The sequence below is a fragment of the Rhinolophus sinicus genome, chromosome 14 (genome assembly GCF_057876585.1).
Source record: "Rhinolophus sinicus isolate RSI-liver-muscle chromosome 14, RSI-T2T, whole genome shotgun sequence".
Lineage (NCBI taxonomy): Eukaryota > Metazoa > Chordata > Mammalia > Chiroptera > Rhinolophidae > Rhinolophus > Rhinolophus sinicus.
In genome coordinates this window covers 74,626,580-74,639,487 of record NC_142514.1, presented here as the reverse complement: position 1 = coordinate 74,639,487, position 12,908 = coordinate 74,626,580, and the positions used below count along the sequence as shown (strand labels likewise).

Sequence of the window (12,908 nt, the reverse complement as noted above, 5' to 3'; positions counted from 1 at the left end):
ATCAGTAAACCTAGAAATAGCAGAATAGGCATCCATCTTAAAATATAGAAGAAAGAACAAAGAAACAACTCAAAGAATTAAAAATGGGTGCCTCTTGAGGATAACAGAGGGCCACTGCTTTTCATAAGCTTTTAGTATTTAGGACTCTAAAACTATTTGCAAATGTCCATTTTCTAAAAATAAAATTTAATTTGAAAAGGAATAATGGTATTTATAATGTCAGGGAAATAGAATAATTATGGAGGGATTGTAGTCAATTTTTGTATTTTTGTTTCATTATTTTCTAGAGTTCCTGGAATAACTATTGCTACAGATATTATCTGTGGTTTTCCTGGAGAAACAGATCAGGATTTTCGAGAAACAGTGAAACTTGTTGAAGAGTACAAATTTCCAAGCCTCTTTATTAACCAATTTTACCCAAGACCAGGAACTCCTGCTGCAAAAATGGAACAAGTTCCAGCACAAGTGGTAAGATATTTTGTTTGTAAGGTATTATATTTAGCCAACAGCTATAAAAATGCATCTGTGTTGCCTACCTGAACTCAACTGGCTGGCTCATAGTATAACCCTTAAGTTTCAAAAGATGGGGAGTTTTCCAAGTTGGGGTCAGGGCCAGGGACCTTGGATGTGTTCAATGAGCTTAGGCAACTAAAATATCACCTTTTTATCTTTTGAGGAGTGAGGTTTGGATTACACTCAGGGGAAAAAAATTAACTAATATCTAGTATTTGTCCATGTTTATAAAATAAATCTTTGAATGTTTCAAAATAAGACAACTTTTAAATATCTGTGAGCAAAGAAGGCTTCATATTTTCCCTGCTTCTTAAGAGACCCTTTTCATAATTTGTTAATTAGTGGATCACATGTTTTCCTGTTTTTCCATGGGATAGATTTGATACTTACTGTCTCTCTATCTATCTATCTGTTTTAGGTGTGTGTTGCTTTCACAGTGAACCTCGATATAATTTCATCCTTACATGTTTATAGATATATTACAGTAAGATGACTTTAATGTGAAAAAGTTTGAGATCCAATGAAGGCGAACTGTTTCCCAGAATGCCCCAGAAATTAATAGTCTCAAACAAATATTTAGTTTCTAGATTCATTGGGTTAAGATGGAAAAATGTAAATAAGCCTAAAGAGGAAATAGAATTTTTTTAACCAAAAATTTTCTACTTTGTCTCTAATAACTAAAAAAAAGTATTCCCTGCCATTTATTTTCCTCAAATCCTTTCATGATAAATACTAAAAGGAATAACCCAAAGCTTATTATTGTTTTTCTATTATCATATGTGAATATAAAACATATAACGTATAGATTCTTATTTCAAAACAAATATATATAATATATAAATAGATGTTTAATAAAGCAAATTAAACAAACATATACACCCATATATAATTATATATAAATATATAAATTTACAGATACATATTTACATTTTTCCCAGTAATACAAAAGTGAATATCATTCTTTGTTTTCCCAAAATTTTCTTCATTTTTATTTTATACGTTTCTATGTATATAAGGATAAGGAAATATTTTACAGATAGACCATTTACTTTTATTTCCAATTTAATCAATAAAAGAGCAGATTATAACACCACAGATAATTAGCTTTTCACAAACATAAAAATAAGTCAAGTTAATGTATAATTTTAATATCTAAATTATAATTTTTATTGGGGTATAGTTTACATACAGCGAATTTCACTCTTTTGGGTATACAGTTGTTTGAATTTTGATAAATTCATACACTAGTGTAACTACCACCACAATCCAGATATAGAATGGTTTCATTAGCCCCTCCCCCAAAAACAAATCCCCTTTTATTTTTTTGTGGTCATTTACTCCTTCCATCCCCAGCTTCTGGCAACTGCTGATCTGTAGTCCTTATAGTTTACTCCACTATTTTTTTAAACCTTCTTTAATTTAAAAAGTTTCTTGAACTGTAACATGTGCAGAAAAGTGAACAGCTGTACATTTTCATAAAGTGAATACGTCTGTGATCAGCAGTCAGATCAAGAAGTAGAACATTACCAGTAGCCCAGAGGTGCCCTTCCCTTTACCATCCTGTCCCCCTCCTCGGCAGAATTTGTTAGACCTTATTCTAACACCATACATTAGTTTGACCTGTTTTTAAGTTTGATATAAATGAAAAAATTCATCAAGGTTTAAATGTTTGGCTCTTTTTTTAAGCTTTATATCAGTGAGACTAGCCTGCTTTTGCAAGTAGTTATAGCTCATCCCTTTTCATTGCTATATATATAATGTTCCATTGCCTGCAAATCCCAATTTATTCAATCATAGTCTGTATCTCCAAGTGACTTGTGTATATGTTAAAATCTGTGAAGTGCTGTTTCAGTTCACCGATCCTCTCTTCATCTATTTTTACTCTGATGTCAAACCCATCTATGGAATTTCTAATTTTAGTTTATTTTTTACTTCTAGAATTATAATTTGATTATTTTTCATAGATTCCAGTGTTCTAGTGAAATCCTTCATATTTTCCTTCGTATTTTTTGAACATATTACTCAATTATCTTAAAATCTTAGAATTCATTGTGAATTCTCCAATTTCTGGATCTAATGTTAGTTTGTTTCTTTTGTCTTTTTTTTTCCCCTTTGACTCTGACCATTTGTCTTTCTTTCTATGTACCCAATCATTTCCATTAAATGATGACCATTGCTAATTTTTTTGAAATTGTTTTTCAGTCTTTCTGAGGATTGGTTTATTTCCCATTTGCCCTTTTGAATGCAGCCTGTGTGTGCTGGTGTTTAACAACTGACTCTCGGTGGGAAGTGTTCTGAGTTGTAGCATTTGCCTATTTCCATAGTGTAAATACATCCACTGTTGCCAGATTCAAACTACAAATTTGACATCACTGAACGTGGAATTGGGAAGAGATGCACGCAGTGAGCTCCTGTAGCTGGTATAAAGCTGGATCCCACATACCACTGCGTAGAGCTCTTTCAGGTCTCAACTGAAATTCTGTGCTTGTTACTAAGGCCTTTCTTCATGGTGGGTCTTCAACTCAAACTTTTGTCTCCCAGGCTCCTGAGAACTCATAAGGTTCTGCATACTTTCTGAGCCTCTTCACTTTTGATTGGCTGCTCAGCCCCCCCCCCCCCCCCCCAGCCATTTTATACAAATTGATGAAAGCTTGGAAGGGAAAAGGGGCTCCAAATATTGAGCTTATGGACTTCTCCTCTCTCTGGGATTGTGGTCCCTCAGGTCCTCACTGCCTTGGCAATGTTTTATAAATTTTATTCACCTTTTCTAATTGTTCTTGGCAAGATATTGGTCTGATACAATCTAGTTTGCCTTAGCCAGAAGCAGAGCACAACTCATTCAATCAAATCAGCTTTCAGATGCTTTTTTGTTGTGCTTGTAAACACAGCCCCTTAGTATCTCCCTTACATATTTAGACTTTAGTCACCCAGTCCTGGCATAGCAGAAACTTTTTTTTCAGACTTTTTATTTCAGAGCAGTTTTATGTTTACAACAAAACAGAATACACAGTACATAGAGTTCCCATACGTGCCCTGCTCACACACACGTTCAGCCTCCCCCACTATCAATACGAGAGTTTGTTACATCAGTGAATCTACATTGACACATCATCCCCCACAATCCATAGCTCACAATACGTTTCACTTTTGGTATTGTACATTCTATGGGTTTGGACAAATGTGTAATGACATGAACCCTCCATTACAGTATCATATAGAACAATTTCACTGCTCTAAAAATCCTGTGCACCACCTTTTCATCCCTCCCTGCTCTGTAACACCTGGAAACCACTGGTATTTTTACTGTCTCCATAATTTTGTCTTTTCCAGATGTCCTATAGTTGGAATGATACAGTATGTAACCTTTTCAAATTGGCATATTTCCTTAGTATTATATATTTAAAGTCCCTCCATGTCTTTCCATGGCTTGATAGCTCATTTCATTTTAAAACAACAGAAATGTACTGTCTCACAGTTCTTGAGAATAGAAGTCCAAAGGCAGGCCCCAGCCCCCTCTGTACTATGTATGGGAATTCTTCCTTGCTTCTTCCTAACTTTGGGTGGTTTGCTGGGAATCTATTTCTTTCGCTTGAGGCTGCATAATTCCAGTCTCTGACTTCATTGTCATAATGGTGTCCCTGTTTATCTCTGTATTCTCGTGGCTGTCTTCTCATAAGGACCCCAGTCATATTAGATTAGGGACCTACCCTACTCCTTCTCTTAACTACTTATATCCACAGTGACCCTTCTCCAAAAGATCAGGGGTTAGGACTTCACCATATTTCTGTTTGGGGAGATACTACTCAATCTGCAACACTTCTCTCATTTCTGTAGTTATGCTCCAGGTAAAAACTGTAGCCTGGAAGAGCTTCATTGTAAAATTTAGAACCTTAAGTAAAGGGAATTACACATTAATAATGAAACTTCAGAGATCTGCCATCAAAGAGGATATATGATGGGTATTGAGTCTTCTTTGTTCTCTTAAATTTATAAAAAATTAATAATTGTCTACGCTACCTGTCTCAGGCAGTTTGTAAAACTACTTACTTCATTAAAATAAAACACTGCAACAAAATGGATAGCAGTTCTTTCTTATCTAATTTATTTCCCGTTTCCTTGCCCAAAAAAATCAACAGTGAAAGAATTTAACCTATTATTGGAAGAAGAGTATAATACCAGTTGCTTTCAAACAACAGCTTTTTATTCTGGCTTTAGAATGTCTTAGTGGAAATATATTGTTTTCCTTGATATATTTTAGTTCCGCTAAAAATTAAGCCCTTAACAATGTTCTTTTCCTATAAATGGCATAAAATAAATAATTTCAGCATACTTTTCCCTTTCTTTATGACTACTTTTATATGAATACTAGTATTAATATAAATAAATTCCAGTGTTTTTAATGTTTTATAGTAGAGCTGTGGTAAATGAGGTAAATTATGTGATTTTTTTAAATAATTTAAATCACCAACTGAATGATTAAAGCATCATTCAGTTGACTTTTTTGTTTGCATATATGGGAGGGGTGGATTTTTTGCTAATACTACTAAAAAAAGAGTATAACTTAAGTTTATAATGAAAATAAATTAGGCAATATATTTTCTTGAACAGGATAAACTAAAATTTATTTTTTTTCTTGGCTTTTGCAAGATTATCAATGTATAAGAGATTTAATAGTGAAATCACCTAAACCAAATGAGAATGACCTTAGAGTTTTAGATGAAAGGTCGAATTTGCATGTTTATATTTTCTATTCCATTGAGTCTTCCTTCATTAGTCTTCATTAATCTTAAGTAATTCTAACAATATTTTAAAATTGTGGGTGAGATTCTAAGTCTGCCTAGAAAAGGTTGCTTAAGTTGAAAAAGTCTTTTGATCCTTAGCTATCAATGCCAAACTTTGTTTTTTAAGAAAATTTTGATAAAAAATAATGGTGTGATGAAATCTTTGAGAGACCTATGAATTGAAAAAAAATCGTTAGATGACAAGAGCTGATGTTGGAATGCTTGTTGTATTGGTTTAAAATGTTAAATTGTGATATTAAATCCACCTACTTGTTTGTCTTACGGTTTGGAACCAGAGTGTAAAGATAGTATCTTTAAATATATGTCATCATGAAAGAATCATAACACTCTTACCTGCAATTTCTAGAATATTTGCCCTAAGGATAACGAGGCCACAGTACACTGCCTGCCTCAGCCTTGAGGTGTGTGAGTGTGTGTTCTGAGAGCGCTGGAGGGACATCCTTGGGGGAGATAGATACAGGCAGTTTCGATGAAACTGTCCACAGTAGACTTCCCTATGAGGGAGTTATTCAAACCAAGGCAAGATGACCACTTGGACTAGATATTGAATAAGGAATGTTTTCAAATCATATGCAGGAGCTTATTCAATGCCATATTATGGTGCTCTCAAATCCAGAACATACTTCATTTAAAAAAGCAAAACAGAGACATACAGCATATAGAAAGAATTTTGTCACTTTCTCTAAATGTTTTTAAAACTTCTTGTTGTTTCTGAGTGTGATCCTAAAGTTTAACAACTCAGTATTTTAGAGAACATCAAGTTGCCTTAAGGGAAAGGATTCTGATACTTTTATATTATTAGAAACATAATTACATTATTTAAACAGTTTCTGAGTTTCAGATTAAACTGTTTTTTGTGGGGGGGGGGTATTTTCAAGAGTTTTTATACTCTAGATTGTTAGGTGCATTTTATCCTAGATTGATTCCCAAACACACCTATAGAGAAGCTTCCTTTTCTCAAGATTCTTTTTATTTTGACTTTTTAGAAGAAGTATCTAGGGATTTTTATGTAGTTAATTGTATTTGATCCCTCTAGTTGGTCATTTTAATTCCTTGTTTCTGGACATATCATTTCTTTTTTTATTTCAGTTTTTTGATAGGGTTTTGTTTTTTGGTTCTTTCCTGACTGTAGTTTTGTTGTATATAGATTTCAGCAGATCACTTAACAGAGTCTTTCATGATGAAAAAGGGGAAGTACCATAGGAGCTAGATTTTAATACAAAGGGAGGGTTGGGAATCTCCTACCTTGTGTGAGTTTTAATACAGGTGGTGTTCATTTATCAAATGGAGAATCGAATTGAATGATCTCTGAGGTCTTTGAAACTCTTCTTAATCGTTGATTCTCTGTCATGATTTTAAGTCACCTTTCAAACCATATTTAGAAAGTTTAGGTTTTTTTCTTTTTCTAGATCATTGGCCTAAATATGTTATCTGCATTTCCCAATTCTTTTACCTTTTATCTTATAAATATGATGACTTTTTGTTCATAATCAATTGACTTAAATTTTTCTGGAATAGGAACTAAGAATACTATAACATAATTAAATTAGTTGTTTACAGCGGCTCAAAAATGGCAGCAAGAGACCCACAGTGGTAGAGAGAATAGTGGGCCCCCTAAGATGTCTGTCCTAATCCCAAATCTTGTGAATGTGTTACCTTACTTAGTAAAAAAGACTCTGCAGATATGATTAAGTTAAATCGTTTGAAATGGGTAAATTATAACTGGCTTATCTGGGTGGGTTCAGTGTTACCACAAGATTTCTTTGAAGAGGGGCACAAGAGATTTAAAGTTAGAGGGAGGAGATGAGAGGACAGAAGCGAAGATCAAGGGCAGGACTGAGCTAAAGAAAGCTGGTGGCCTGGAGAAGCTGGAAAAGGCAAGGGACAGGTCTCCCCCAGAGCCGACAGAAGGATCACGCAGCCCTGCCACCAGCTTGATGTTAAACCATAAGATACATTTCAGATGTCTGACCTTCAAAGCTGTACAATAACAAATTTGTGGTTTTTTAAGCCACTAAGTTTGTGATAGTTACTGCAGCAATAGGAAACTAATGTACTAACTATGGAATATTTTGATCTGAGAGCATTGTCTGGCTTTTTGAGACAGTTAAACTAATTGGTCGTTTAGCCCTAATGCTACCCAGGATTTGCTGTGACTGTAGATGACATGGGTTCGCTCCTGGGTCTGTGAAAACTTGCACTTGATGCTATCCAACAGGTACAATAATCTTTAGGCCTCATCATAATAATGACATAACAAAAATAACAGAAAGAATTAACATTTAGTGAGTAATCAGTATGTAGCACTTCATATCTATTACCTAATTTCATTCTCACAACTTGGTGAAGTAAGCACCATCATTATAGTTATTTTGCACATGAGGAAACTGAGGCTCAGAGTCATGAATTACCTTCCGTAGATCACAGAGAGAAGTTCCTGCCTCCCTTTCCACTGTTAGGTCTTGCTAACTCAATATTCTTGATGCTCCCACAACACCTGGCTGCATACAGTTCCCAGCATGCCTCTGTGTTCACCTCCTCTGTCTCCACTTCCCTAGAGGGAGCACCATGTGAAGAAACCTGGGAATAAAGAGAACACGGAAAATTTAACGAGTGTAAAATGCATGATATTTAGGGCAGTACGGTGTGTGGCAGGTCTCCGCTTGATTTCTGGTAGGGTGGAGGGCAACCTGCAGGTATAGGTTATTGTCAATGAATAAGTCCAGCGCAATAGGCATGACTTCGACTGATGCCCTTCTAAGCCATGGGAAGTAGCTTTAGACTGTCCTGTGGGGAGCAGCAGTGATCATGTTTGTGTTTGAAAGCTCATTCTAGTACTTGCAGTGGAGTGGGAATCAAAGAGTCAGAATGCCCAATTGGGAGATCATGCAAGACAGGTTTGGAGACTACCAGGTGGATATAAGAAATCTGTGTGACTTATTCCTAAGACCTTCAATAAGTATTCTTCTTTCGAACTTAATTATTCCAAATCCGAGACTTAGCTACATGTCAGCAAAGTTCTTCTGTATTCAGGGGAGACCGTTTACTCTATAGAAAGTCACTTAATTGGCTTTGACAGATCAGACATTGGCAGGCCAGAACCACCTGCCAGGACCCTGGAACGTTCCTGATATTTAGGGCAATTCCAGCTTGTTTCTGCCTTTGCTCCTGCGCTGGCTGCTGCTGCTGATGTTCTATTTCTTAATGGTCATGAGATTGTTCCGGGACCAGGCCTGGGCCTCTTCTACTTAAAAGGAGAAATGCCAGCTCCTCCAGACCCCTGCCCTTGTCTACTCTCTGTCCCTCTTCCACATGATGTTATCTGTACCCAGACTGTTTCTACAGGGCAGTTAAAGGATTGGCTTTTTCCTTGTAGCCTCTTTATCTTTCTTTATATTTTTGTTTTTCTAAGCACCATAAGATAAGCTTAGCACGCGTGTGTGTGTTTGAGCCTGTAGACAATTCTGGATTTAGGAACATTTAAAGAAGCTGGCGCTCCGACTGGATCATTCGTTTTTTAAAACTCCATTTTAAATGGTGCACTTCCCTTTTGTCCTACTCTGACACTAAAAGACTAAAGGAAAAGGAGGCGATATGTTTTGTGCTTTGAAGGATGTGAAAATAACAAGACTTGTTGAGTCTCAGCTGTGTATAGGGACGTTTGCCGATGTTAATAATACCTTGGCTTTGCTATCAAGCTCTTTGCTTGTCTACCATCTTGAACCTGAAATGTTAGAGAATTTAACAAATGTGGTTGATTTGGAGTAAACCAAAGCAGAGTGTCTTGTCAAAATTTCATGAAAGAAAATAAGTGCTGTTTCTAAGAAGGAAGTGCCCTCGGGAGCGTGAAGCATGTGCGTAGATGTGGGCTGGCACGGTACTACCCCTCACCCCGCAGGAACCTGAACACAGGCCCCACTGAGACACCATAGGAGCAAGGTATCACCGGTGAGGCCTCTTTTAGTTTTTACTGCCACAGGTGATTCTGTTTTTAAGAGCATGTTTCTAAATCTTCTCAGCCTAAATCATTCTCACAGAAAATCCCAACCTTCTTTCATTGGCCACTCACTGCTCCCCCTAACTTTCTGCCCACTGAATCTGACCTCTTGCCCGCCTGCCACAGAGCATTGCCTAGCTTTTTATTAAGTCCTGATGTTATATTGATGAACTGAATTATACTATCACATAAATCAGCTTTGTGTAGTCAAACCCACAGGACAAGACATGTACTAGACATGTGTAGACTGTAACTCTAGGAAGGAGCCATGGTTTTGTGGGATTGGTTTCTGTTCAGGATGGTAAAGATAAGAAAAGAAAAACACAGATTTTTGTTGATACCTAAAACCCTTTCATGTGACTCTTCTGTTAATTACAAGCCATTGCAAGAAAAAAAAATCAGTGTTGACTATAGTTTGGGATCATGGTTTATCTTGGGAATCTTAGTATTTCAAGTGTTCTAAAATAATCCAACTTTATGACAGTGAAGAGTCAGATATGATTTGAGAGCTTTGAGTTCAATGATAGCAATTGTAATTTGCACTTCGTAGTGAGCCTGTAGAAAATCTTAAAAAAAAAAAAAGTAAAAAAAAAAAAAACCTTCTGTAAAAAAACTGCATTCAACTTACTTTCTTATAATTGTTTAATTTTCTGCTTTTGGCATTTTATTTTTATCCTGCTTTTATAAATGTATAATTACCAAAACAGTAGGAAGATGTGTGGTTATAAGTTCTTCTCTCAGATGGTAAATGTTGGTAGGTACAGGGTTGAGAAGGACTGAATGAATTTATATTAAATAAAGAGAATATAAATTCTATCCTTTCGAAAATCATCTTTATTATATTTAAATCTAACTTTTTTTCAGTGGTGATTATGTGCCTTGTTTTATATAAGTTTCAGAAAAATTGCAAGGATCTGCATAATTCTTTTAGGCCTTTCATATGAACTTGATTTATTAAAATTGTAATATTCAATTTGAACTCACTTTTTCACTTTTTATTACTTTAATAACAACTTGAGAAGTAAGTAGACTCTTTGGAACAACTTCTAAAAATAGAGAACCTTATAATGATCCATCTTATTTTTTGCTCTTATTTTTTCTATAACTATGGTTTGTTAATAACTCCATATTTATAACCTTCCAAGGAACTTATAAGTGTATTTCCAACTATTAGAGCTTATGTTAAATGTGTATTTAGGTCAACAGAATATATTTGGTAATTTAACATGACACTGTTTTTTAACTCTTGCCTTTTGAAACTGTGTTTATTTAATAATTAAGGACTAACAAATCCAATATGAGCAGATACGCATTTAAATAGATAAAAATGTACTCTATCTGAAATCTTATATCTAAGACAAATGTCCTGATCCTTTATTTTTGCTTCTCATAATAAAGTACCTTGATAAAATTGGTATATAAGATTAGAAGGGCAGGGAAAAGAAAATTTTCATTGAATGTTAATATGTGCCAGAAACAAACATAGTCTATGCTTTTCGTGTACTTTGTCTCATCTTATTCTTCCAACAGTACTTTTAGCTATCTGCTATTATTTTTCACTTTACAGATGAGTTAACTGAGTCTCAGAGAAGTTAAGGACATTTGGCCAAGGTTACGTGACTATTAAGTGAAATGCCTGAGACTTAGACTCCATCCTTCCTCTGACTCCATGGTCTTATAAACAGTAAAATATAAATATTTATTCCAGAAATAGAACATTTTTACCAGAAAAAGTGTTGGTTTGCAAAGTTGTTATTCTACTATAGCAGTGATTTTTTACTTATTTATAGGCCCTATAAAAATATTAAACTTCTTCAAAATGATTTTAAATGTATAGAAAAGTTGTAATAGAATATCTAGAGTATACCCTTTACCAAGATTCATCAGTTTATAACATTTTGCTAAATTTGCTCTTTCTCAAGAGATGGACAGAAAGACTGACTTAGATGTTTTTCCCCTGAACAATTTCAAAGTAGATTACGGACATCAGAATACAGACTTTAATTTTTAGGGTGTGTTTCCTAAGAATGAGTTTCTTACGAAACCACAATATTGTTAGCAAATTCAGAAAATTTAATGTTGATACAATGCTTTATCTAATCTATATTTCATATTTCAATATCAAGAGTCACAACAACGTCCTATTGTTTTTTTTTCTGATATAGTGCTCAGTTCAGGATCAGGTCTTATATTTAATTGTCATATCTCTTTACTCTCCTTTATATCTAGAAAGTTCCTCAGCTTTTCTTTATCTTTCATATTAATATATTGAAATACATTTTTAAAGAATACTGACCATTTATTTTATGGAATGTCCCTCAATTTGGGCTTGAATTTTTCTCATGGTTAGATTCATGTTACGTGTTGTGCCTGTTAAACTAAATAAATGATGTTGTGTCCTCAGAATAGGACATCTGGAGGGAAACTATGTCCTTTTGCCTCTTATTAATGGTGTTAATTTTGATCATTTGGTTAAGGTATTGTCTGCTTTCTCCACTGTATAGTTATTCATTTTCAGCATAATTTTTAATCCCAAGTATTTAATTTGATCATAGAAGAAAGAAAAATGTAGACCTTGAAAACTCAAAAATCTTAGTGATTTAGTTAACACTTTCAATTTTATGATGGCTTGAACTGCCGTAGTTACGTAGTCTAAAAGATTTTTCATTTCTTAGTTTTAATCTAGTCTAAATCTTCAAATTATTTTGAACAGTTTTTAACCCTTAGACTATATATTCTTTTAAACAAGATACTTTAAGTGAAGTGACAGGGGAAACTAAAATTGGAAAGGCAGAAATGGATTTCATTGAAGTGCCTGTATATTTACACAGGCACTCCCTCAGGAGCCCTAAGACCCCAGGGGGATGCCCTCCTTATTCTTACCAAGTTAACTGAGAGTCAGTCAAATGCTATTAAAATGAAAAGTGGTGCATTCTCCAAAGGTTTAAAAAGTTTATCCAAACAGGTAATTTATCAGGTACCTGAAAGCTATCTATCCCATTAAGGAACCTAAAAATCGCTGTGAAATCGTTCAGTTTGACTTTATTGAGTTATATGGAGGCTGACTGGAAGTGGAAAGAAGACTCTTACTGGTACTTCTCCCCCCGTGTGCCGTGACCACAGCAGTCCTAGTGCCCACAGTGACCAAGAACATGGCTTTGGGGAGTAACTTAAGGCTCTTTGATCACTGCAGCAATCATAACTCCTGCCATGTTAACAATTATCCTTAAAACTACCATAAGGATAACTTTAATGAATTTACCTAGTATCAAATAAGCCTCTCTGTGCAAGGGCCTGAGCTGGTTGCCACACCACACATCAAGAAGACTCCTAGGTGTTCCTTACTCTCAAGTAGCATATAATCCAGAAAGGAAGACAAAGGTGATATAAATAGTGATAATACAAGACAGTGTGTCTCGAATGCTGTAAGAGTGACACAAAGGGCTCTCTTAAAACTTGGAGGCTCACGAGTGAGATGATCAAGGTCACTGTCCGAAAAAGTAACCTTTCAGCTTAGCTTTTCACTATATGAAAAATATTAGGAGTGAGGTACAATTTGTTTCTAGAAAATTGTAAGAAGTCTGGTTCTTCCAAAT

At 35.0% G+C, this 12,908-nt stretch overlaps 1 protein-coding gene across 4 annotated transcripts in view; it reads left to right on the top strand.

Moving 5' to 3' along the window:
* CDKAL1 (CDKAL1 threonylcarbamoyladenosine tRNA methylthiotransferase) overlaps positions 1 to 12,908 on the top strand; it is a 616,068-nt gene that overhangs the window by 466,824 nt on the left and 136,336 nt on the right. For all 4 annotated transcript variants that reach the window (XM_019734280.3, XM_019734279.3, XM_074335173.2 and 1 more), the window contains exon 12: positions 288 to 468. In XM_019734280.3, the coding sequence (XP_019589839.3) occupies positions 288 to 468 (181 nt within the window). The remainder of the gene's footprint in view (positions 1 to 287; positions 469 to 12,908) is intronic.